Source organism: Elephas maximus, chromosome 25 (genome assembly GCF_024166365.1).
Source record: "Elephas maximus indicus isolate mEleMax1 chromosome 25, mEleMax1 primary haplotype, whole genome shotgun sequence".
Taxonomy (NCBI): Eukaryota; Metazoa; Chordata; class Mammalia; order Proboscidea; family Elephantidae; genus Elephas; species Elephas maximus.
The window spans coordinates 39,359,563-39,381,377 of NC_064843.1; the positions used below are offsets into that span (position 1 = coordinate 39,359,563).

A 21,815-nucleotide genomic window follows, 5' to 3' on the forward strand; every position below is an offset into this window, starting at 1 on the left:
AAGAACTCACGTGTTAGACCTTTTTTTTTTTTTTTTGCCAACCGCACCCTGCACAGCGAGGTGTATTCCTGAGCGTGCTATGCTAATTCTTTTACATGTTGCTGTCTGTAACACATACACACCACATTTATAACGTTAAGAATATACGGATATATTAGGGCGAAGAAATAATCACACTGTTTATGGAGCACCTTCCCTTCTAGCCTCTTGCCGGGCATTGAGCATGTGTGATTGCTACTATGATCATACTCATGCATGATAACTGTAATTAGCCCCATTTCAGATGAGGAGACCGAGGCTTAAAGAAGAGAAGCAGCATTCCCACTGGTACACAGAGAGTGGGTAGTGGAGGTGGGAATTCAAACCCAGGCATATCTGAGCCTAAAGCCATGGTTTCTGTAAGGTTAGTCAGCCTCCCAGTAAAGGGGAAAAATTCGTTCTGAAACAAAGGGCTTTTTAAAATAAAAACACAGATTTCTGCAGAATCTTCCTTTCAAAGCATTGTAAAATTCTCTCTTTGGCTAAATTAAGGGATGAGGCAGCTTCTCCAGAGAGGGAAGACTTCTTGGAAGAGGGGTTTCTGAATCACCCACCCTCTCCCTGCAAGAGTGAGCCATGGTGGCACTGTCAAAGGCCCTGAATCTTAGTGAAGGTGAAAGAATGCAGTATGACATGGGAAATGCAGCTGGAAATTGGCCGGATGGGAATCAGCTGCTGACGATGGCAGGGAAGCTGGCAGCTGGAGAAAGGGAGAGGTGTTGGGAAGAGAGATGAGGGATGCTGACATGGGACTGGCATAGCTCCTGGGCCAAAACAAGAATGGTTGGATGAGCAGGGCTGAATACCTCCACGCTGAGCCCCCAGAAGCCACAAGGAGATGGATGAGACTTGGCTTCCAACAGAAGCAGCTTGCCCAGACTAGTTGGCGGGATTAGGATCAGTTAGGCCACCTTTCAGCTTCATATCTTTTTCTAACTCACTTTGTGGACTTTGACAAGTTCTCAGTTTTCTGCTCAGAAAAGGTGGCAGTTGGACTAGATTGTCACGAAATGCCAGGAGAGAGACTACAAGAGATAGCATGAGTTTATGTGGTGTCCTGCTTTGGACTCCTAGGGAAATGGAAACTCTCTATCTCAGGCCAGGTAGGAGACTGTTGCTATGGAAAGAGACTGTGGTCCCAGGCAAATCAGATGATGCTCCACATCCCATTAGCCCTTTGGTCATTGGGTTCCAAAGGTCCTCCAACTCTCACGTCAACAAAGCACAGCACACACAGGGTAACTCGGGCAAGCTCTGAGTGCACCATCTTTACTCCACTGTAGAGCGCTCCTTGCAGGCTCCCAATGGACGGTCCTCTTCCTTGCAGCGAATCCCTTGAGAAAATGCTCCTTTTAGCATTCATTTTGTTGTTTTTGTTAGGTACCATTGAGTTGATTTTTGAGTCATGGTGACCCCACATGACAGAGTTTTCTCCACAGGGTCTTCTAGGCTGTAATCTTTATAGAAGCCGATCTCCAGGTCTTTCTCCCACATTCATTTTAGGGAGATCTTTATTTCCTGAAGAACTAGTCTGCCTCCTGCCCTCCCCACACTGTGAGACCCAAGTAACTGAGTAATTCCTCTTCTTGCATCAGTGGCCAGGAAGCACAGAGTCCAATCTGAACCTTGTTGTTGCCACCGTGTTTGTGTTTGCGGTCAGCCTTCTGTATTCCCTTTTTCTCTGGGCCTCGGTTTCAATGTATATTTCATTATGTGTCATTTGTCAGTGGCCTTAAAGTTGGCCACTTCTTCTGTCTTACCACTCAGGTTTTCTTTCCTTCAATGATTCCTTTACTCAAAAAGCAAGCTACCCGTTGTTCTTACTTTACTAAACTTTTGCCTGGATACGAATGGGGGCAAGGGATGGGGCTGTAGTGCAAAGTCCCATTCCCAGAGTCAGGAGTCTAGCTCCCAAACCAGGATCTGTCCCCCACTTACTCAACAGCCTTGGGCAAATCACCTGCCCTCTCTGGGCCTGGCTTTCTCTCTCTACCCAAGATCCTTTCCATTCTAGGATTCCGAGGGTACACTTTGCCCCTGTTGGCACTTAGGATAAATGGAAGACGGGGTGTGTGGAGACACTGACTCAAGGATCCTAAAAACCAGGCTGTTGTTGTTGTGTGCCATGGAGTCGATTCCGACTCATAGTGACCCTACAGGACAGAGTTGAACTGGCCCATTGGGTTCCCAAGGCTGTAATCTTTATGGAAACAGATTGCTACATCTTTCTCCCATGGAGCAACTGGTGGGTTCAAACTACTGACCTTTCAGTTAGCAGCCACCAGGGCTCCTTAGAACAAAGGCAGAGATCTGAAAACAGGGAGAATCCATAGGGATGTAAACCCCACCTTCTTCCACTTCCTGGAGCCTCAGGAGGAGGGGCCAGGCTTCCGCTTGACAGCTGTATCAGCTGGTAAGCCCAAGGAAGCATACACTGCAGCCAAGGTCACTGAAGGGCCTCCATCTGCCAGGAGTCACTTGCCAGGCAGCTGCCGAGTGGGGCTGGCGTTACTACCCCTCTGGTCCCCATACCTCCCTGTGTATGCCTGCGGAGGGGCAGCGCTGGAGCAGCTGGGACGGTGGAGGGATGGGAACCAGTGTTCACCTCCCACCCTCTATGCTCTTCTCACATAGGAGGCCTGCCAGGCATTGCCCTGGAGAGCCACTGTGGCAGTTGTCCTGGCACAGGGAGCTAGTGATGTCAAAGCCACCCCTGGGCCTGCTGTGACTTCCCCTGAGGTGATAAAGCAAGGACTGTCTCTGAAGAAGGGAAAAGAGATCACTGTCAAGAGGTAGTGGTATTAACAGCAATAAATGCTTGGCCCTCTGTAGTTTTCCAAGAACTTCCCCATCCCTCCATTCATTACCTGGACTGGATCCCCATGAGCTCCCCCGTCCTTTTTAATTTATTTTATTTTTGGTGAAAATACGCACAGCAAAACGTACACCCATTCAACAACTTCTACATGTACAGTTCAGTGACATTGGTGACATTCTTCACATTGTATCACCATCCTTGCTGTCTCTTCCCAAATTATTTCACCACCATTAACTTAGACTCACTGCCCCATAAACTACTCATCTATGTTTTAGAGTTACTGTTGTCAGTTTGATCTTATATAGATAATTCTTTAAAAAGAGCACAGTGCTCAAAGCAAACATTCTTTACTAACTGGGCTAAACTGTTGTTTGGTTTAAAGATGATTTCAGGGGATAGCTTCAGTTTAAGGTTTAAAGATTATCTCCAGGCAATAGATTCAAGGGTTTCTCCAGTCTCAATGGGTCAAGTAAGTTTGGATTCCATAAGAATTTGAAACTTGTTCCACATTCCCCCCACTTTGATCAGGATCCATCTATTGAGTCCTTGATCAAAATATTCAGTAATGGTAGCTGAGCACCATCTAGTTCTTCTGGTCTCATGGCAAAGGAGGCAGTGGTTCATGGAGGCAACTAGACCTGCAGTCCAGCTCCTCCTCCAATTCCTGGGTCTCCTTCTTCCCTAAGAGACCCCTTTTGAAGTTCTCGCATATCCTGGTTTCCACTGAAGGCATAAGGTAGCTGGTACTCAGAGAGGTCAAGGGATTGGCCCAAGGTTAACCAAGCAGTGACCATGTGATGTGACTGGGAGGAGCTAAGGCCCCTCAGTGGTGGCCTCGAACAGCATTTGGGCTGCTGGAAGGATGCAGCAGCTGTTGGAAGAGGCCAGAGCAGTGGTCCTAATGGCAAGGGCTTTTCTTCTGCCCACAAGGCTGATTCTTTGAGGAACAAGGAGAGACTTATGCTGGCTAGGGAGAAGGCGTGTAAAGAATTTCTTTTTAATAATCTCTGTACTCTGTTTACCTCCTCTTTTTGTGATGTCCTGCTTTTCTGGAAGCATATGGAACCTAGGATGCAGGGATATAATCCCTCATCTCTGCCATGGCATTATAGAGTCTCCCAGGAAAATGGGTTTTTCTTCTTTTATGCAGTATAATGTTATGTGTCTCTCAGGCCGCTGTATTATGAGACCTTCATGATGCAGTAGAAACACAGCCCAGGCTCTGGAAATTCAGGGTGTGACCTCGGGTGACTCTCGTAACCTCTTGTGGCTTCAGGTTCCCCATGTGTCACGTGGAATAGCCTCTGCCTGGTGTCCCTCCACAGGGAACTTGGGAGGATCAGATGGAGATGTGGACATGCAAAAACTTCAGAAGGGGCAGCCTCAGTCACCTGGTTCCTCAAGGCTGACCCAGAGTCAGGAATACCAGGGAAGTGCCTGGGCCCAGCTGCCTGAAGTCAGGGAGGGGAGGGCTGATTCTTGTTCCCGTCCTGCTGCAACTTACTCAGCCATTCTGGCAATTCCCTTCCCCTTTCTGGACCATGCTTATCCTTCAATTGGAGGAGCTTGTTAATTTCAAATCTGTATTACAGAGATGGTTTAAATTTGTTTTTATCGAGATACAATCCACATAACATAAATTTTACCCTTTTAAAGTATACAGTTCAGGTTTTAATATATTTACAAAATTATACAGCCGTCCTCACTTTCTGATTCCAGAACGTTTTAATCACCCCAGAAGAGCCCCCCTCTCCATTAGCAGTCACTCCCCATTCCTCCTTCTCCCCAGCACTTGGCAACTACTTGCTCTCAGTCTCTATGGCTTTACCTATTCTGGGCATTTCATATAAGTGCAATCATGTAATATGTGTCCTTTTGTATCTTGCTTCTTTCACTTAGCATAATGTTTTCAAGTTTCAGCCAATGTTGTAGCATGTATCAGTACTTCATTCCTTTTTATGATTACATAATACTCCATTGTATGGCTACACCACATTTTGTTTATCTATTCATCAGTTGGATAGTTGGGTTGTTTCCACCATTGGGTTATTGGGAATAGTGCTGCTATGGACATTTGTGTACAAGTATTTGTTTGAACACCTGTTTTCAGTTCTCTTGGATAGATACCTAGGAGTGGAATTGCTGGGTCACGAGGTAATTCTATGCTTAACTTACTGAAGAATGCCAAACCATTTTCCAAAGCAGCTGCACCATTTTACATTCCCACAGCAATGAATGAAGGCTCTGATTTCTTCCACATCCTCAGCAACGCTTGTTATTGTCTGTCTTTTTTATTATAGCCATCCTAGTGGGTGTGAAGAGGCATCTTATTGTGAAAATGTATATATTACATAGATTAGATTAGATTATATAGGTTTTTAACCAGAAAACCCCTTTACGTATGTAGAACAGATATGAGAGGAGTCTCTTCAGCCAAAATGGGAGAGGAGAACCAAGCCAGACCCAAGCCCACCTGTCTCAACTGTCCCAGAGGCAAGTTCTGAGACTCCATGGCTTGAAGACCTCTGGGCTTGATGCTGTCCAAGCCCTGGGATCAGAGTCTAATCACTGGAGACTTCCTGTGTAGCTACCACCTCAGCCCTCATGAAGTCCCAACCTGGTTGCCTTGGGAACCTCTCCCCAGCATTTGGCCAAGCTGTGGGTCTGCCCTGCCTCTGTGCTAGAGTTGCCACAGTGAGAAGAAGGAATCCAATGGCTCCTCCTTGAGGTTACCAGCTCTGAGGGCAATTTGTGTGGGAAAACAGGAAGTGAACTGGGGACATACCATCTCTGCCTCCTTTCCCAAGTCCAGGAAGAAAGGTCCTCGGTTTCACGTCAGTGCAGAGAAATGGAGTGGCTGATGAGGTAGGGAAGTCAGTGGGAGGTTTACTGAACTCCCCCCACCCACTGTGACTAGCCCTGGTATCATGAATTCTATGGAATTTAGAATGTGGTTGGCCAGGCTTCCATCTCCCACTTCTCTCTGCTATTAGCATTCTAGGAGCACCCGGGGCTCTGCTGTTTGATGGGCTGAATGTTCTGGTTCTAGTGTTGCCTTGGCAGAGGAGAACCTCTCCCAGAGTTCTGTTCTGTCTGCTGCAGTGCTCTGCTTTCTCAGCTGCCAATGACTTGAGTCATCGGACACAGATTGTTCTGTTCACTTGGATTTTAGTATCTTTCTTCTTTTATTGATGGCTAATTCTTTGAAAAAGATAACTTACAATACATATGGGGACTTTTGCTTAGCTAGACTATTAGACTAACCCACCCACCTGATTTCTCCCCCAAGGCTTGCTGATTCAGTAAAATGTCAGAGTGCCTCTTTGAAGAAGCCAGCTTCCAAATTTTACAGATGTGGAAACTGAGACCCAGGAGTCCTAGTCATTGAAGGGTCAGAAAGCATCAACTGGGAGTCCATCATTTCATTAACAGACCTAGAATCAGAGACTATTAGGTCCAGAGCACCTTAAAGGCCATGCAGTCCAACCCCTGGGTCCATCAAATGTGCCTGTTCAAACCGCTGTGTTACTAATAGCCTTGGTGGTGCAGCAGTTAAGAGATTAGCTGCTAACCAAAAGGTCAGCAGTTTGAGTCCACCAGCTGCTCCTTGGAAACCCTACGGGGCAGTCCTACTCTGTCTTATACGGTTACTGTGAGTTGGACTTGATGGTAACAGACTTTTTTTTTTTTTTTGGTATTTATTTTTATGTAATTTTCCAGGGGTAGCACTCCCTGAGTTTCAGCCCAAGACATGGCATGCTAAGTGGTCAAGACAGTAAGTGGTGGGAGAAGTCCCAGGAGGAAAGTCCTGCAGGGGAGGGGTCTTACAGGAAAAGCATAACTTGTGCATGAGGAGAGAGCAGGGGGGTGCCACAGGCTGGGCCACAGCACACACAGAGATGTGGGGGTGAAGTGACTCACAGGCTCTCCTGGAGGTCGGCAGGTGACAGTGAATTGGAAGGTTAGATGGGAGGGCCTTGAAGGCCAGGATCAAGAGTTTTGACGTGATTTTTACTTAATGAGGGCCTCCAATCAATTTTGAGCACGATCTAGGCCCTCTTCTCCATTGCTCCTGCTGTCACCCTAACCTTTTAACCCATTGCCGTCAAGCCAATTCTGACTCATAGCAACCCTATAGGACAGAGAAGAACTGCCCCCGTAGTGTTTCTAAGGCTATAATCTTTCTGGAAGCAGACTGCCACATCTTCCTCCCGTGGAATGGCCAGTGAGTTCAAACTGCTGACCTTTCAGTTAGCAGCTAAGCGCTTAACTACTGTGCCACCAGCATTCCTTGCCACCTTGACCAGGCCCTCCTAATTTCTCATGTCCTAACTGGTCTCCCTGCCTCCAGTCTTGTCCCTTCCCGGCCATACTCTATGTAGGCTCCCTACCCAGGAGTTTTCTAAAATGCAAGTCTGATTGTGTCCTTCCCCTTTTAAAAGCCCTTTGTGGCTCCCTATTGCCCACAAGACAAGGTCTTGGTTTATGTGGCCTGGCCCTGCCTCCTTCTGCAGCCACACCCTGTGGTGCCTCTGCCCTCACCAGGCTCTCTAGTTTCCTGAGCAGCCCGCTGCTGTGTTACTTACTCACGGCCTTGCCCAGGCTTCTCCTTCCCTCCCACTCGCCTTCTCTGCCTGGTGAACTATTCGTCCTTCAAGACCTAGTGCAAATTTCTCGTTCAGAGAAGCCTTCCCTAGTCCTTTGGAGACCACTCTTAAGCACTGAATGTGATTCTGTGTTGAGCTCACATTGCATTGCATTTATCTACTCCCATGTTTAAGTGTTCATCACTCAGTGGGTGCTGACCTAAGCCCGCTACACACATTATCCAGTGTTATTCTCACAGAAGCCCCCAGGTGCATTCTGTTATAGCCCCCACTTACAACTGAGGAAGCTAAGGCTCAGAGAAGTGACGTGACCTGCCCAAGGCATGCCGCTGGAGGGGGCAAGAGTTGAGATTTGAACCCAGATCTATTTGACTCTACTTTAGTACCCTTCAGTCTCCTGCTCCGGTGACCCTCCTGTATCCCCTGGATCCTGAGGGCCTGTCATTGGGCCTCAGAAAACTGGGTGTGTGAGGGACTAAACAAAAGGGTGGGTGACAGGATTTGTGTGGTATGGGCAGGTTGGGGAAATGGAGGAAGGCTGGAGTGAGGAAAAAAAAAAAGGCTGGGTTTAATCCGGAGTTGAAGTAATGAGTGACTGTCAGCCCGGCTCCCCATGGCTAAAGGTTTCCTTTCCACCTTCCATTCCAAGTGGCAGCCTCTGGCCACTTGGGGACAGACCTGCGGGACTCCAGGCAGAGCAGGCGACATGGTGACAAAGGCCATGGCAACCTGCCTCTTCCCTGGGCCCTAGAGGAGTGGGAGGACCTGAGAGCACAGGGTGCACACTGGGGCTTCTGAGTAGGGATCCTGGAGAGGTGGCTCCCTCTGGGCCTGGGTGGCTTCTGCCCTCCCACAAGGGACCTGGCCTGCACAGTCCTATCCCAGCAGGGGAAATGCCACTTCCACCTCTGTCCCAGATGAATGGCTGTCCCTGGCCTCCCAGGAGACTGCCGGCTCCATCCAGGTACAAATGCCACCCCCTTCCCACCCCTGAGCCAGGGAGGAAGGAAGCAGTGTCAGAAGAACAGCAGGGAACTCAAGAGGAGGGGGGCGGGGGGTTTCCAGGCAAGATAGTAGCGGGGACAGCAGGGACAAAGCCCTCATTGTACCTAGGCCACATGCAGCACCAAGGCAAACCAGGCATCCTGCTGCCTCCCAGGACCCAGGCCTAGAATTCCACCTGGACTTTTCTGGCTCCTTAGCAACACTTATCCAAGCTGGCTTGGAAGAGAGAGGCCAACCCCTGCTACGAACCCTATCTCTGCTGAGAACTCCTCTCAAAGCCAGCAGGTAGAGGGATGATGATGGGAGGAAGGCCAGGGGAGCCAGGCCGACTTGGCTCCAGGGTCTGTAGACCTGCAGCTCTGTGTGGTTTTTGGCCCAAATGTGGTAACACTGCCTGCCTTAAAGGATTGTGACTTGAAGTAATGGGGCAATGTCCACAACAGCACTTAACATGGTCACCTGGCTGCAGAATCAGTGATAGGTCATCCTTGAAGCCCTTGCTTACTATGAGGAGACTATAACCCCCCACACACCTGCTCCTACTAAAGTCTGCAGAGATGCAGAACACTGTTGCCTTCCCCCGCAAAGTTCCCCCAGCCCCATGTTCCCTGGGTCCTCCTTGGGAGGGCTGGCCCTACGGTTCCAGGAGCCTCTGCGTCAATGATTGGGGCATGACAGGTGGGAAGCATCGCCAAGCTGGGGTGAGCAGCTCAGGTGACAGGCGTGGTGTTGGCAGCCCCTGCTGCCCGGCACCTGACACCCCCAGGCAGACAATGCTAGCTGTGTCCAGGCCCTCCAGGGGAACAGGCCGTGTTCTGTGTCACAGCCAGGAAACAGGCCACCTGAGTAGCCGACTTTGTCTGCTCAGCAGGCAGCCCCCCACTGGTCAGGATGACTGGGGTCCCAAGAGGCCCCAACATGGGAAGGAGGTGGCTCCTCAGGCCAGGGACTCCAGTGTTTGAGATCCAGCTCCTTAGCAACTAGGCAGCCCCATTCAGCTGTTGGCCCTGCTGCACACTGTTGGTGTGACTTGAACAAGCCCCTTCCCTCTCGGAGGCTCGGATTCCTCATCTGCAAATGGGACTAATCACACCACTTCCTCATAGGGTTGTTGGGAGGAATCAATGACGTAATGTACGTAATACGCTTGGCGTAGGGTCTGACATGTAGCAGTGCTCGGTGAACGCTTCTCTCCCAGCATGGGGGGAGGTCCGGTGCATAGTGTCCTTGGCCAGATCTCCTCTCCTGTAACCCAGTCTACTGTCCTGAGTCCTTGCTCTGAGTGTGGAAGGAGGGAGCTGGGGTCCCTGGAGCTGAACATGTTGGCTGCAGAGAGCCGGGCCCCCTCTACCACGGACTCGGGGAGCTCTGGGCTGATGCTGAATCATCCTTCTGCAGCCAGCATAGGCCTCCTCCCTACAACCCATAACACAGTCCAGCATGGGGCCTGTCCCCTCCTTCAACCACTAGGGCTGCCATTTGAGCCAACACCCCTAGCCAGGGAAGGGGCCTAAGGAGCAGGAGACTGAGGGCCGTGCCTGCACACCCACCCTTCAAGAGGGCTTAGGATGGGTCTCTCTGGGCCTGGGCACTTTCTATTGGGTCCAGCCCTCCAGGACGCCCCTGGGTGGGGGGCTCCCCCGACCGTCCTCTCAGCTGTCATTTGCCTTGAACCTGTGCCTCTGAGTCGTCGGTGTATGCAGAATTAGCACGCGCATTGTACAGATGGCTGTGGGCAAGTCCGTGAGCTGCATGTGCAGGGGTCCGGCTGCATGTCGTGCACCCATGGGGGGCCACCTGAGCATGGCCACTGAGACATGAGTGCAGCTTGGCATGGCAGGGACATTGTACCTTTTCATGTTTGTGTGTATCCATGTCTTTCTACATGTGTGCTGGTTTGTTGGTCTGTCTTGTCTCCCTTGTAGACGGGAAGCCCCGAGCCACGCACCAACGGGCACTCTGGGAAGGTGACGGTCGGCGAGACTAGCCCAGCCTAATTTGGGTTTCCTGGTCCTGCTCCAGCTGCAACCCTCACCGAGGAGGGAGGACTGACCAGCGTGAGGGGTGGGGGTGTTGAGTGTCAGGGGCCAGGGAAGAGAGGCCGGCTCGTAGCATTGAGGACTTAGTGCTGAGCTGGCAGTCACCCCAATGCCCAGGTGACCTTGGGCAAGGCCTTCACTCTCTCTGGGGCACATTGACGCATCTGGAGAAGGTGGGGTTGGACTGATGATTTCTGGCCACTCCTGAGGCACAAGGATTTGAAGTCAGGTGGCCCGAGCCCCTGCCCCAGCCCCACTAAATTCTTTGGTTGGAGGCAGCTGTGGCCAGAGCTGGCCTGCCTGGCACGTGCTCCGTCCTGGGTGTCCTTGCTGAAGGGTGAGAGAAGCCATGCCAGGCAGCGGCCCCGGCGAGAGGACGACGTGGCCCGGCCCGGCCCTCCCCATGGCCCCCCCAACCCGCCCTCTCTCCTCAGCCCCTGGGACACCGCCCATCCTGCCCCTCACTCGAACCCGCAGCCTCATGGCCATGTCCCTGATGGGAAGTAGACGGGCCTCCGCGGGATCCCGCAGGTGAGTCTCCCCGTTGCCCAGAGCCTTGGCCTCAGGGTGGGAGGAGTGGAGCCTGTGCCCCTGCTCCACCACAGGCATGCAGCGTGCTTTGGAGCAAGTTGTTGCCTCAGTTTTCCCTATCTCTAAAATGGGCTTGATAACACTTGCCTCCTCCCGGAGCTATTTAAGGGCTCAAATGACTCCGTGGCTTTGAATGTTCTCTGAGGGCTTAAACCATCATTTCCTACTAATCTTGTCCTCAATACTGTTTTGATTTGCACAATTCCTGGAGGCAAGCCACACAGTCTCCATGCAGGCTCACTTGGCTTCCCTTGACTTCTCCCTATGGGCCCCTCTTTCTGTGCCCACTCCTGTCTGCCGCATTCGTCCCTACCTGTCACTCCTGCTCCTGGAGGTGCTTTGACCCGCTTTGTGCATGGGGGAACCCTAGAAGTCGAGGACCTTCGGTAAGGACAGATAGGAGCCCCTCCCATGGCCCAGCCCTGCCGCAGCACCATTCTTGTCCCTGGGGAGCCAGGAGGACCAGCCTCTTCCAGTTTTCCATCTTGATTTGCACTGTCTGTTCTGTCGCCCCTATCTGTGCACCCTCTCCTCCCGCTTCTCTCCCCTGCGGTGACCCTGAAGTGGGGACCCCCTGGGCCGCAGCGGCCTGGCGGTGTTTGCCCAGTGTCCGCAGCTGCCCACCAGCCAGAATGAGCACCTGCCTCTTCTTCCTGCCTCCAGGCGCACCTCTCCGCCCGTGAGCGTGCGGGATGCCTACGGCACCTCTTCCCTCAGCAGCAGCAGCAACTCTGGCTCCTGCAAGGGCAGCGACAGCAGCCCCACACCCAGGTAAGCAGCCCCACGCCTCTGGGCGAGGCCAGTCACACCTGGGGGTAAGTGGAAGAGAATCGCACCGCCTTCGGGTAAGTGGAAGGGAATCACACCTCCTTCTCTCCATCAGACACTTAGTTGGAGATTCTATCCCCACCTTCTCTTTAATGGTGTACAATTTACAAATACAGTTTTCCTCAGTAAACATTAGCTAGCTCCCAAAACATTTTTAAACTGCCTCCAACTTGGCTGCTTCAGCAAATGGGCCTCCCCAGGGCCTCTCTTTTCCTGGCCCATAAAACTCCATTGCCCCTCCCTTGACCTGGGGCCCCCACCCGCTAAAGCAGCAGAGTTGGGTGGCACTAAGGCCCTCTGAGTCTCTAATTGTGCGAGAAGATGCCCAGGGTTTTAAGCCAAGATCCAAAGAGGTTTCTTTGGGAATGGAACAACCAGGCGCTGTGAGTCAAGGCAGCTGGGCCACGGCTGATAGGTGGGATTGCATGATCTTCTTACTTGTGAGACTCAAAGGCCAAAGCCGTAGCCCTCTCTCCTGCCCAGTGGCCACCCCCTGGGGCATAGCTCCTCCTTCTTTGCATTGGGAGGACCCGGATGTGCTGTAGCCCCCATGCTGGGGAGTCTGTGGCTGTTGAGGACAGTGTATGCCCAGCCTGCAGCCACCTCAGAGGGACAGCTGTTAACGGGTCGATGCCCAGAGCCAGCAGGTGTTAATGTGTGTGCTAGTGCAAGGGGAGTGGTCATGTGTGCTCCCGGTGGGTGTGTGTACATGTGCAGATGGAAGGGTCTGCATGCATTTGTATGAATGTGTGCAGGAGCTGGTATCCCAGTGAGGGTGGCAGCGGGATGTGTGGGCCTGGGTGTGTATACATGTATGTGGGCTGCAGGTGCAAATGGAGGGGGAATCCATGTGTCAGATGTCCACTCCAAGTAAGCGTGCAAACATGTAGTACACACCCATGTGTGTGTGAGGATGGGTGAGGAGTACGTCAGAGCACACACGACTCTGCTCTTTCCCTGGTCCTGCACCCTGGTCCTACGACCAGCTCAGGGCACGAGGGCTCTTTACTCCAAAGAGGAGAGCTTCCCTGCCCCTCCACCGCACCCTGTGAGGTATTTCTTCCTCCACGGTGAAGACTGGTGGAGTCCTTCGCCATCACACAGACCCAGTCTGCCCTGGGAGAATTACATGGTGGGGGAGCACTCTTCCCAGTCCGGCCTCCAGCCCCAAACTCCTTCTCCAGGTTGGGAGGCTGGAAGCCTGGGTTCTGGGATGCACCACGATGCACCACTGGGACCATCTGTGGGACGTTAGGCAATAGGTAACCTCTCTGAACTCAGGGAGCACCTCAGAAAGACGGAGACAGTTCTTATCGTCAGGGCCGCTGTAAGGATTGAAGGAGAACACGTTGACAGAGCACCAGGAACAGAGCCAGGCTTGTGCACATATTCTCTGTGTGTCTCCCCAGCCCTAGCTAGAGGAGCTCTGAGCCTCCACCCACGCTGTGGGTCTTCACTCATCCTCCAAGATCCAGTTCAAATGTAACCTCTTTCCTAGAACTTGAATGAAACCTGCCTTCCAGAATGGCTGGCTCTTCCATGCCCTGTGAGGAGGCCTGGCTTGGAGCCATCTGGTGGCCATAGGATGAGGACAGTTAGGCTGGTGTCCCCAAGCTCTTCCTCCCTTCACACTGACAGGCATCCTCTTACAGGCGCTCCATAAAGTACACGCTGTGCAGTGACAACCATGGCATCAAGCCCCCAACCCCAGAGCAGTACCTGACCCCGCTGCAGCAGAAGGAGGTGTGCATCCGGCACCTGAAGGCCCGGCTGAAGGACACACAGGACCGGCTCCAGGACCGGTGAGCCAGCCACCAGGGGCAGCCCTGGGGACAGTCTGCTGCCCCCACACTCTAAGCAACCACTGCCCTGAGGCATCTCAGAGGAAGGAGTGGACAGGGGCTTCCCAGGATCCACCCCTTCTTCTCCTTCACAGCAAAGCCCTGTTTGAGCCCATTTCCAGAGCCCTCACCCACCCCTGCCCTCTCCTCAGCTGTTCTCCTTGACCACTCAGGTGGCTGTGTGGAACCAGGCAGGAGCAGGTTATCCCGAGAGGTCCTGTCTGTCCTCCAGGAGGAGGTGCTCAGCCAGTTTAGCCTGGCAGCTGCTTTAGACCACTTCCTGTCTTCTTTCTACCTGGGAAGTTAAGCACAGGGTCTTCTTTCTGGCTTACCTGTCCCTGTGGGGAGAAGCAACCACTCATTCCGCCCACTGTTTCCTCACAGATGAGTCACTGGGAGCTCTTGGCCCACCAGTTCAGGCCCCAGAAGCCTTCCTCCCCCTCTACTTCCGGCTTATAAATGATGTAAGATCACGTGAAACATTTTGGTGAGCTCCTCCCTGGCCCAGGGTCTCCCAAGAGCCCCTGTGGACCCACCTGAGCTCTCATTCTCAGGACCAGGAGGGGTACCCAATCCTCACCCTCCCAACCCCACGTTTCCAGGCTGGTGGTTTCATCTTTTTGATGAAAGCTTCAGGTTTGCCCTCTGATCTCTTCTGTCATCTTAGCCATCTTTCTCTGGACTGTCTTCAAACATGTAGTCTGTTGTGAGGTGGACAAGGTGCTGTGCGAGGCACCAGAGGTCAGAGCAGGCCACCATAGTCTCACCTTTCTTGACCAGAGCTCTTCCAAGTAGCCAATCCAGTTTAGATTTGTCATGGTTTTGAACGGAGGGGATTGCAGGTGGCATTCTCTGGGCCTCATCTGTAGAGCAAGGGTGTCTATTTTTGTTTCAGCTGCCTTCCCAGTGATGCCTGGGGTCTGCTTGGCTGTTTGTACTATTTTCTTCATCCCCCAGCTCCCTTTCTAGGACCAGCCTCATGGATCAGAGCTGACCGTCCTCCATGCATGGTTTGGGCAGGGTGCCCTGCTGTGACCCTCAACTCCTGGCCCCTCTCGTTACTCCTGGTACTCTTAGAGGAACCTGTGGCAGCTGTTTACCTACTAGAATTTAGTGTCTTCTTGTCACACTCCTCACACTCCCTACATACATAGCTTGAGATCTGTAATTCCCACGGTAGCCTAGCTTCTCCTCCTCTAAGATGCCACGTGCTTTTACTCTCTGGGTCCCCACTCCCTGAAATGCCCTTCCCCCATCTTGCCTCCTTAGCAAACTCATCCTTCAAGACCCAGTTCAAGTGTAACCTCTTTCCTGTAACTTTTCGTATTGTTCCTTCCTCTTCAAACAGAATGCTGGGATTTTAGAAGGTCAACGTATCATACCCCTTTCTCCCTAACCTCCCCTACCTCCAACACCAAGCTTAGACCCAGTTAGGAGAAAGACACCATCAAGTAAATAGACCCAATTTCAACTCTATTACTGATACAGTGAGCAAGCATTGGTAGTTCAGTGGTAGGATTCTCACCCTCCATGTGTGGAGACCTGGGTTGGATTCCCAGCCAATACGCCTCAAGCACAGCTGCCACTTGTCTGTCAGTAGAAGCTTACGTGTCGCTATGATGCTAAACAGATTCCAGCTGAGCTTCCAGACTAAGATGGACTAGGAAGAAAAGCCTGGTGATCTATTTCCAAAAATCAGACAGTGAAAACCCTATGGATCACAACAGCCCAATTCCATTCTGTGTAGGGCTGTCATGAGTTAGGAGCCGACTCAATGGCAGCTAAGAACAACACTGATAAAGCTGTACTGGAGGATGTTAGCATAGGTGTCTGTGTGACCAAATGTAGTTTTTCCTGCAACCCACTCAGATATAGATGCTGGGCTGGGACAGACACAGGGCTGGGAAGCCATAGCTCCCTGGGGACTGGAGTCTCTAAGGAGAGAGGGGCAGGAGACCAGCCCAGCTGGTCATGCAGAGCAGGACAAGTTCCTTCTTCCAAATTCTTTATCCCAGGGTGAGGCATGAGTGAGAGATAGAGAGAAAGATCAAGACAGTTACCCTAGAGTGAGCCTCTACCCTGAGTCAGGAGGAAGAGTGGAGAACAAGCAGTGCCCCCGTTGTGTATCACACCATCTCTGTTGGCACATCTGGTATGGCCACTCGGTGCACCTCTGATTCATCGCTGCCATCCCGGTGCTTTGCTGAGTTGTTCCTGTAGAAAGATCAGTCCTCTTCCATTTGCAGTTTTGGCCGTTTTGGCCATTGCAGCCCCTCCTTCCCAGTCCCTTCAGCATATTGTGTAATGAGATTCTTGGGCCCATTTCCTAAACTGAATTTCAGATTTGATTTTGAAAAGTGTGTGGTGCTTGATCTGGGACAGTTACTCTGTTGGGCTCAGGAACCCCAAGGTTGACAGTCATGTCATTTCCAGGTTTTATTTACATGAATGTAGGGTTTGGGCTGAGCAGCCACGTGGGGCCGTAGCACTCAGCGCTGTGTTGGAGGCAGAATACCCAGAGAGGATCTTAGTCTCAGGAACAATTTGCCTCCTTTCTCCCTACTTTCAGTGAATTACTGTTGGACCTCACCCTGGTTTGCCTCTAGACTTGAAGGAATGTTTTTCTAATTCTCTCCACTCCCCTCCACCCCCCAAATTCATCTACAACTCAGGGATCTACAAAAGCCTGAGAGTTTCTGGACAAGAGTCTTCTGATAGCACTTGCCTCTTCTCTCAGGAGTAGCTCTGTGCCTTTTCATCTATCTTGTCAGCCTTTCCTCTTTACAGTGGACACGAAGAAGAAACTTCTAGCATGGACAAAAGAAAGTCACCCTGTCCTCTTCTCTGTCTTTCGTTCACCTACCAGTCCTCGCCGGGCTGCTTGAAGGAAGGTGTAGAGTTATCAGCTCCCCCTACACACATACATCGAAGGCCATAACTTCCCTCTCTCTCATAAAGACGAAGAAGTCCACTGTCCTCTCTCCAGAGAACTCAGCCAAATAGTGCTTCATTTAATATTTTCACAGCTTGCTTAAGTAGGAATCACGTCCCTTTCTATAGAGCAGAGACTTTCTATAGTTTTTGTTGTTTTACGTGAAGACTTTAAAGCAGAGATGTATTAGGTTCCATAGCAGTAGCTTAATGGAAGATTCCATTAAGAATCTTCCTTGTCTACTGTTCTCTCTAGATGATGGGTCCAGGTGTCAAAAGTCATCTGCATTTCAGCCTCTAGGGGGTGGAGATGTGGGGATGTGGGTGGTGTCTCCTGTCAACGATGCTTCTCCCTCCCAGCAGGCGACCTTCCCTGTCATCATTCCAGGTCCTTCCGCCACCCCTCGCTCATCCCTCTCCATGGACGGAGGAGGACCAGGATGGGGCCTTGGGGAGAAGGAATGAGGCATTGACCTCTTCCTTTTGTTCTCCAGTGCTGAGCTGCAGCAGCACAGGGTCCCTGTCCTTGGTGACACTGTCCCCTCCTCTTTCCCCAGCCTCTCCTTGGTGGCCATGATGGGCCAGGCAGGCAGGCAGTGAGCATGTGTCTGTCTATCTGCTCACAGGGACACAGAGATTGATGACCTGAAGACACAGCTGTCACGCATGCAAGAGGACTGGATCGAGGAGGAGTGCCACCGCGTGGAGGCCCAGCTGGCCCTGAAGGAGGCCCGCAAAGAGATCAAGCAGCTCAAGCAGGTCATCGACACGGTCAGGAACAACCTCATTGACAAGGACAAGGGGCTGCAGAAGTACTTCGTGGACATCAACATCCAGAACAAGAAGCTGGAGACACTGCTGCACAGCATGGAGGTAGCCCAGAATGGCCTGGCCAAGGAGGACGGCACCGGGGAATCGGCTGGTGGGTCGCCTGCCCGCTCCCTCACCCGCAGCTCCACCTACACCAAGCTGAGCGATCCAGCTGTCTGTGGTGACCGCCCACCCGGCGATCCTCCCAGCACCTCCGCCGAGGATGGGGTTGACAGTGGCTTTGTGGTGGCCGATGACATACTGAGCCGGACGGATGCACTGGAGGCCAGCAGCCTGCTGTCATCGGGGGTGGACTGCGGCCCCGAGGAGGCCTCCCTGCACAGCTCCTTCAGCCTGGGGCCCCGCTTCCCTGCCAGCAACACTTACGAGAAGCTGCTGTGTGCCATGGAGGCTGGTGTGCAGGCCAGCTGCATGCAGGAGCGCGCCATCCAGACGGACTTTGTGCAATACCAGCCCGACCTAGACACCATCCTGGAGAAAGTGACCAATGCCCAGGTCTGCGGGACAGCCCCCGAGTCTGGGGACAGGCTCTCAGAGCTGGACCCCTGCCCCGTGGGGCCCAGGGACCCCAACTCAGCAGTGGTGGTGACAGTGGGTGACGAGCTTGAGGTCCCAGAGCCCATCACCCATGGGCCTACCCCACACCAACATGGTGCCAACCCCAACCCCGGCCCGTCGGTGAGCGTGGTGTGCCCCGTGGAGGAGGAGGAGGAGGAGGCGGCAGCCACAGCCGAGAAGGAGCCCAAGAGCTACTGGAGCCGCCACTACATCGTGGATCTGCTGGCCGTGGTGGTGCCAGCCGTGCCCACGGTGGCCTGGCTCTGCCGTTCCCAGCGGCGCCAGGGCCAGCCCGTCTACAACATCAGTTCCCTGCTGCGGGGCTGCTGCACCGTGGCCTTGCACTCCATCCGAAGGATCAGCTGCCGCTCGCTCAGCCAGCTGGGGCCCAGCGGGCCAGACAGCTCCCAGCTCTGAGGGGGCCTCACCCAGCCAGTGGCTCCTGTGGCCTGACCACCGATTGTAGGGGTGCCATTCTCCCTCTCGCACGCATCCCTGAGCATCATCTTATTTATTTAGTTTTGGGTTTAGAAATATTTTTTCAGAATGTAGACCAAGTGTCAGGGTGCTGGGAGTTGAGGTTGGGGAAAGGAATCCCAAAACTTGGCCAGGAGGAAAGGGGTGGGGAGAGCAGAGGGCAGGGAGAGGCACTCTGACCACACCAGCTGCAGAGGGGCGAGGTGGTGAGGCTCTCCCAGCCCGGCCTCTGCCTGCCTGGCCCTTCAGATACGCAGACCTGCTCAGGAAGTCTCTGGCTGTATTTATCTGGGGAGTGCCCCCCCCCCATTGTCTGTCCCATTCCCCACTCGCTCCATGCCTTCTCTCCAAGTCACCCTTGCCCTCAGCCAAGGTTTTGGGGCCAGTATTATCTCCTGAGATGGAGCGAACTGCGGCCCACCGTGTAGGCAGCTGACCCGAGGACTCAGAGTGAGGTCTGGACCTGCCGGGCCTGGGGCTCCAGCCTCCCCAGGCTGCTCCCCACTTTGGGATTCAAAGACATGGTCAAGACCACAGGCTGAAGCAAAGATGGTGGTGGGGCAGGAGGGGGCAGAGGGTAGTGTGGGTCTGCATCTGTCTGTTCATCCCAGGCCTTTCCCATAACCCATTTTCCTCTTGGCGCTTCTGAGTATGTCTGACAGAGCAGCTGGACAAGCTGGAGCTGGGGTAGGAACGTTTGCCTAAGCTAAGCCCCAGCTCCAGTCTGGAGGCTAGGCCAAGACAAGGAGAGGAGACAAGGGCTGGGCATCCGGGCTCCTCCAGCCTTCTGAGATGATCCACTACAATGGGCACCAGGGCTGGACTCAGGAGGCCTCAGCGTGTTTGAAAAGCCAGAGGCCATAGCCCTGAGAGTCTGCACTGGGCTTCTCAGGGGCCTCGGGCTCAACTTCTGCTTTGCACTATGTTCCCTTTGTGGCTTGGGTCTTCCGCATGCCAGGGTTTCTGGTGAGGTGGCCACTTGCTTTCTGGGTGAGGGTTCCTAGGTCTATATGCCTCTGGGGTATTCTGGCAGGATGACTCACAAGGGGGGATAGTGAAGCCATGATGTCCATCCAGGCCAAAGCAGGGTCCCCTGGGATGCGTTCCCCAGGAGGTGGAGACAGGTGACAGGAGCCCTGCAGCACTGCCTGGCTCCCAGACCAACCCCGGTCTGCCTGGAAGGTTTCCTGTCACCACCTCCCATTCCAGGACCACACCTGGGTCTTTCAGCAAAGCTGCTGGCATTTGAAGTTCATTACCATTATTATTTTATAAGAAACCTGCTCCCCCACACCCTCAGGGGTTACACCCATCTGGTCATCTCATCCACATTCAGAGGTTGCAGCCCCACATTTGAGGTGGGCCGGTGGAACCCTGTGTCTTACTCACCCCTCTGGCCTGGGGGTCACTCCGATTTTCTGCCAAGGTTGTTTACCCCCACCCTGCTGCTCTGCCAGCCATCGCCTGACCCTTGGGCCCTGCCACTGTGTCCTGCCACTCAAGGGAGCACCTGCATGCACTGGAATGGGTGCCCGCCCAGCCATCGGGGCAGGGCGCCCCACCTGCCACGCGCTTTGTGCCTCCAAAGCCCCCCCTCAGTCAGGGCCTCAGGCCAGCCATCCTTTGTGGGGTGCCCCCCCTTAACCTGGCAATGCCTGGGGCTGGCTGGACCTGTCCCATGGGACACTGGGGTCATGACCTGGAGGGATCAGTGGACAAAACCCAATCCAAAGCCGAGTCGAGACTGGCCCGGACCCAGCCTCCTGTGCTGTGAACTCATGGAGCTGCGTAGTGTCTCATTAGAAGTATTCAAAGCTTTGCTGAGAAAATAAATGTATGACTATATTTGACAACATAAAATCTATATATTTTTCACCACTGGAATTTAGTCGACCTGCATAGCCCCTCTGCTCCTGTTTGCATCTTGCTGTCCTGTGGCCTTTCCTATTGTGTCTTGTGTTTTGGTGGCTGTGGTCAGGGCCAGGGCCATGGTCTACTCTGTCCCTGTACTGGCGAAGCCGCTTATGAAGGGCTGAGCTGCGTGTGGGCCGGAGGCCTGGGGAGAGGAGGGGGACTCTGCTACCCTCTACCTCGCTCTGGCCCTGCCTGTGTGCATCACCAGGGGCCCTAGCCCACAGTGTTGAGGGTCCTTCTCTTTTGGGGGTGTCTGGTGAGGATTTCAGGAGGCTTCTCTTCATCTTGTCAGTATAGGAGTTGGCTCACTGCCCCAGCCCTGGAACAAAGCTGGGACCACGTTGGTCGGGTGTCCCAGGCCAGGCCCGGCCCCGCAATGCGTGCTTGTGTGTGTGCTCAGTATCTGCATCTATGCAAAGGGGGCCGCGCCACCTGGGCAGCCCCGGTGGCAGAGGCTGGCCTGCTGGCTCAGGCTGTAAGCCCTGACTATGCAACGGCACTGAGTGTGGGGTTGGGGGCTGGGCCAGGAGCCAGGCCTGCCCGTTGAGAGTGCTCACCCTCCAAAGCTCCCCTTTCCTTCCTGCTTAGTACCTCCTCCTGGTGGGCTGTGACCTTTCCTTCCTGACCTGGCTTCTGGAGCAGAACCCTTTGGGGCCTCTCACCTCAGCCTCTGGCCAGAGCTGATTAAGTCCTGAGGGACCTGGAGCTGGTCCCTTGGAGCCAAGTGGCTAGAAATGGCTTCTCCTTAGTTTTAGGACTGGGGGCCAGAGAGGCCCAAGCTCCAGCAGGAATGGGCATCTAGGGCTGGACATCTGCAGAGAGCTGGCCTCCAGTGGAGGGTCCCACAAACATCTCCCGGGGGTAACAGCTTTTCACCAAAACACCCTTCCCAACTGCCACAAGCCCAGGGGCATCTGGCAGCACCTTGGGGAGGTTTGGGGGCAAAGGCCTACTGAGGTGCCCCTGCCCGTGAACTGTGAACCCCTTTCAGGCCTAGGGGGCTACACAAATGAGTCACAGTGTACTCGTACATTAGCCTGTCCCCTGAGAGAGAATCCATAGGGACTGGGAAGGGGGGAGGGCGGGGAGGGACCTTCACTCTTGTCTCCTTTGTCCTTTTGTTCAGACAGAGTTGTACCTGCAGCAGACAGCTCTGAATTAAAGCATGAAAACACAGCAAGATCCTTGGCCTCTCTTCTTTATACTGTGTCTTTCTCTGAGGTGGAGGGCGCTCAGACTTCCCTCGTGATGTTCGCAAAGAAAGAAGCCAGCTGGGCAAAGCTCCTTCCCAATGCCCAGCCACGTGCTGGTCCCAGCGCTGCCACGTAGCTGCATG

At 53.3% G+C, this 21,815-nt stretch overlaps 1 protein-coding gene across 1 annotated transcript in view; it reads left to right on the plus strand.

Moving 5' to 3' along the window:
- Window positions 1–21,648, plus strand: part of SNPH (syntaphilin) — a 41,779-nt gene extending 20,131 nt beyond the window's left edge. The window contains exons 2-6 of the mRNA XM_049869448.1: window positions 10,395–10,436; window positions 10,943–11,039; window positions 11,763–11,870; window positions 13,580–13,729; window positions 17,326–21,648. Coding sequence (XP_049725405.1) covers window positions 10,990–11,039; window positions 11,763–11,870; window positions 13,580–13,729; window positions 17,326–18,505 — 1,488 coding nt within the window. The 5' untranslated portion in view covers window positions 10,395–10,436; window positions 10,943–10,989 and the 3' untranslated portion in view covers window positions 18,506–21,648. The remainder of the gene's footprint in view (window positions 1–10,394; window positions 10,437–10,942; window positions 11,040–11,762; window positions 11,871–13,579; window positions 13,730–17,325) is intronic.
- The last annotated feature ends 167 nt before the right edge of the window (window positions 21,649–21,815 follow it).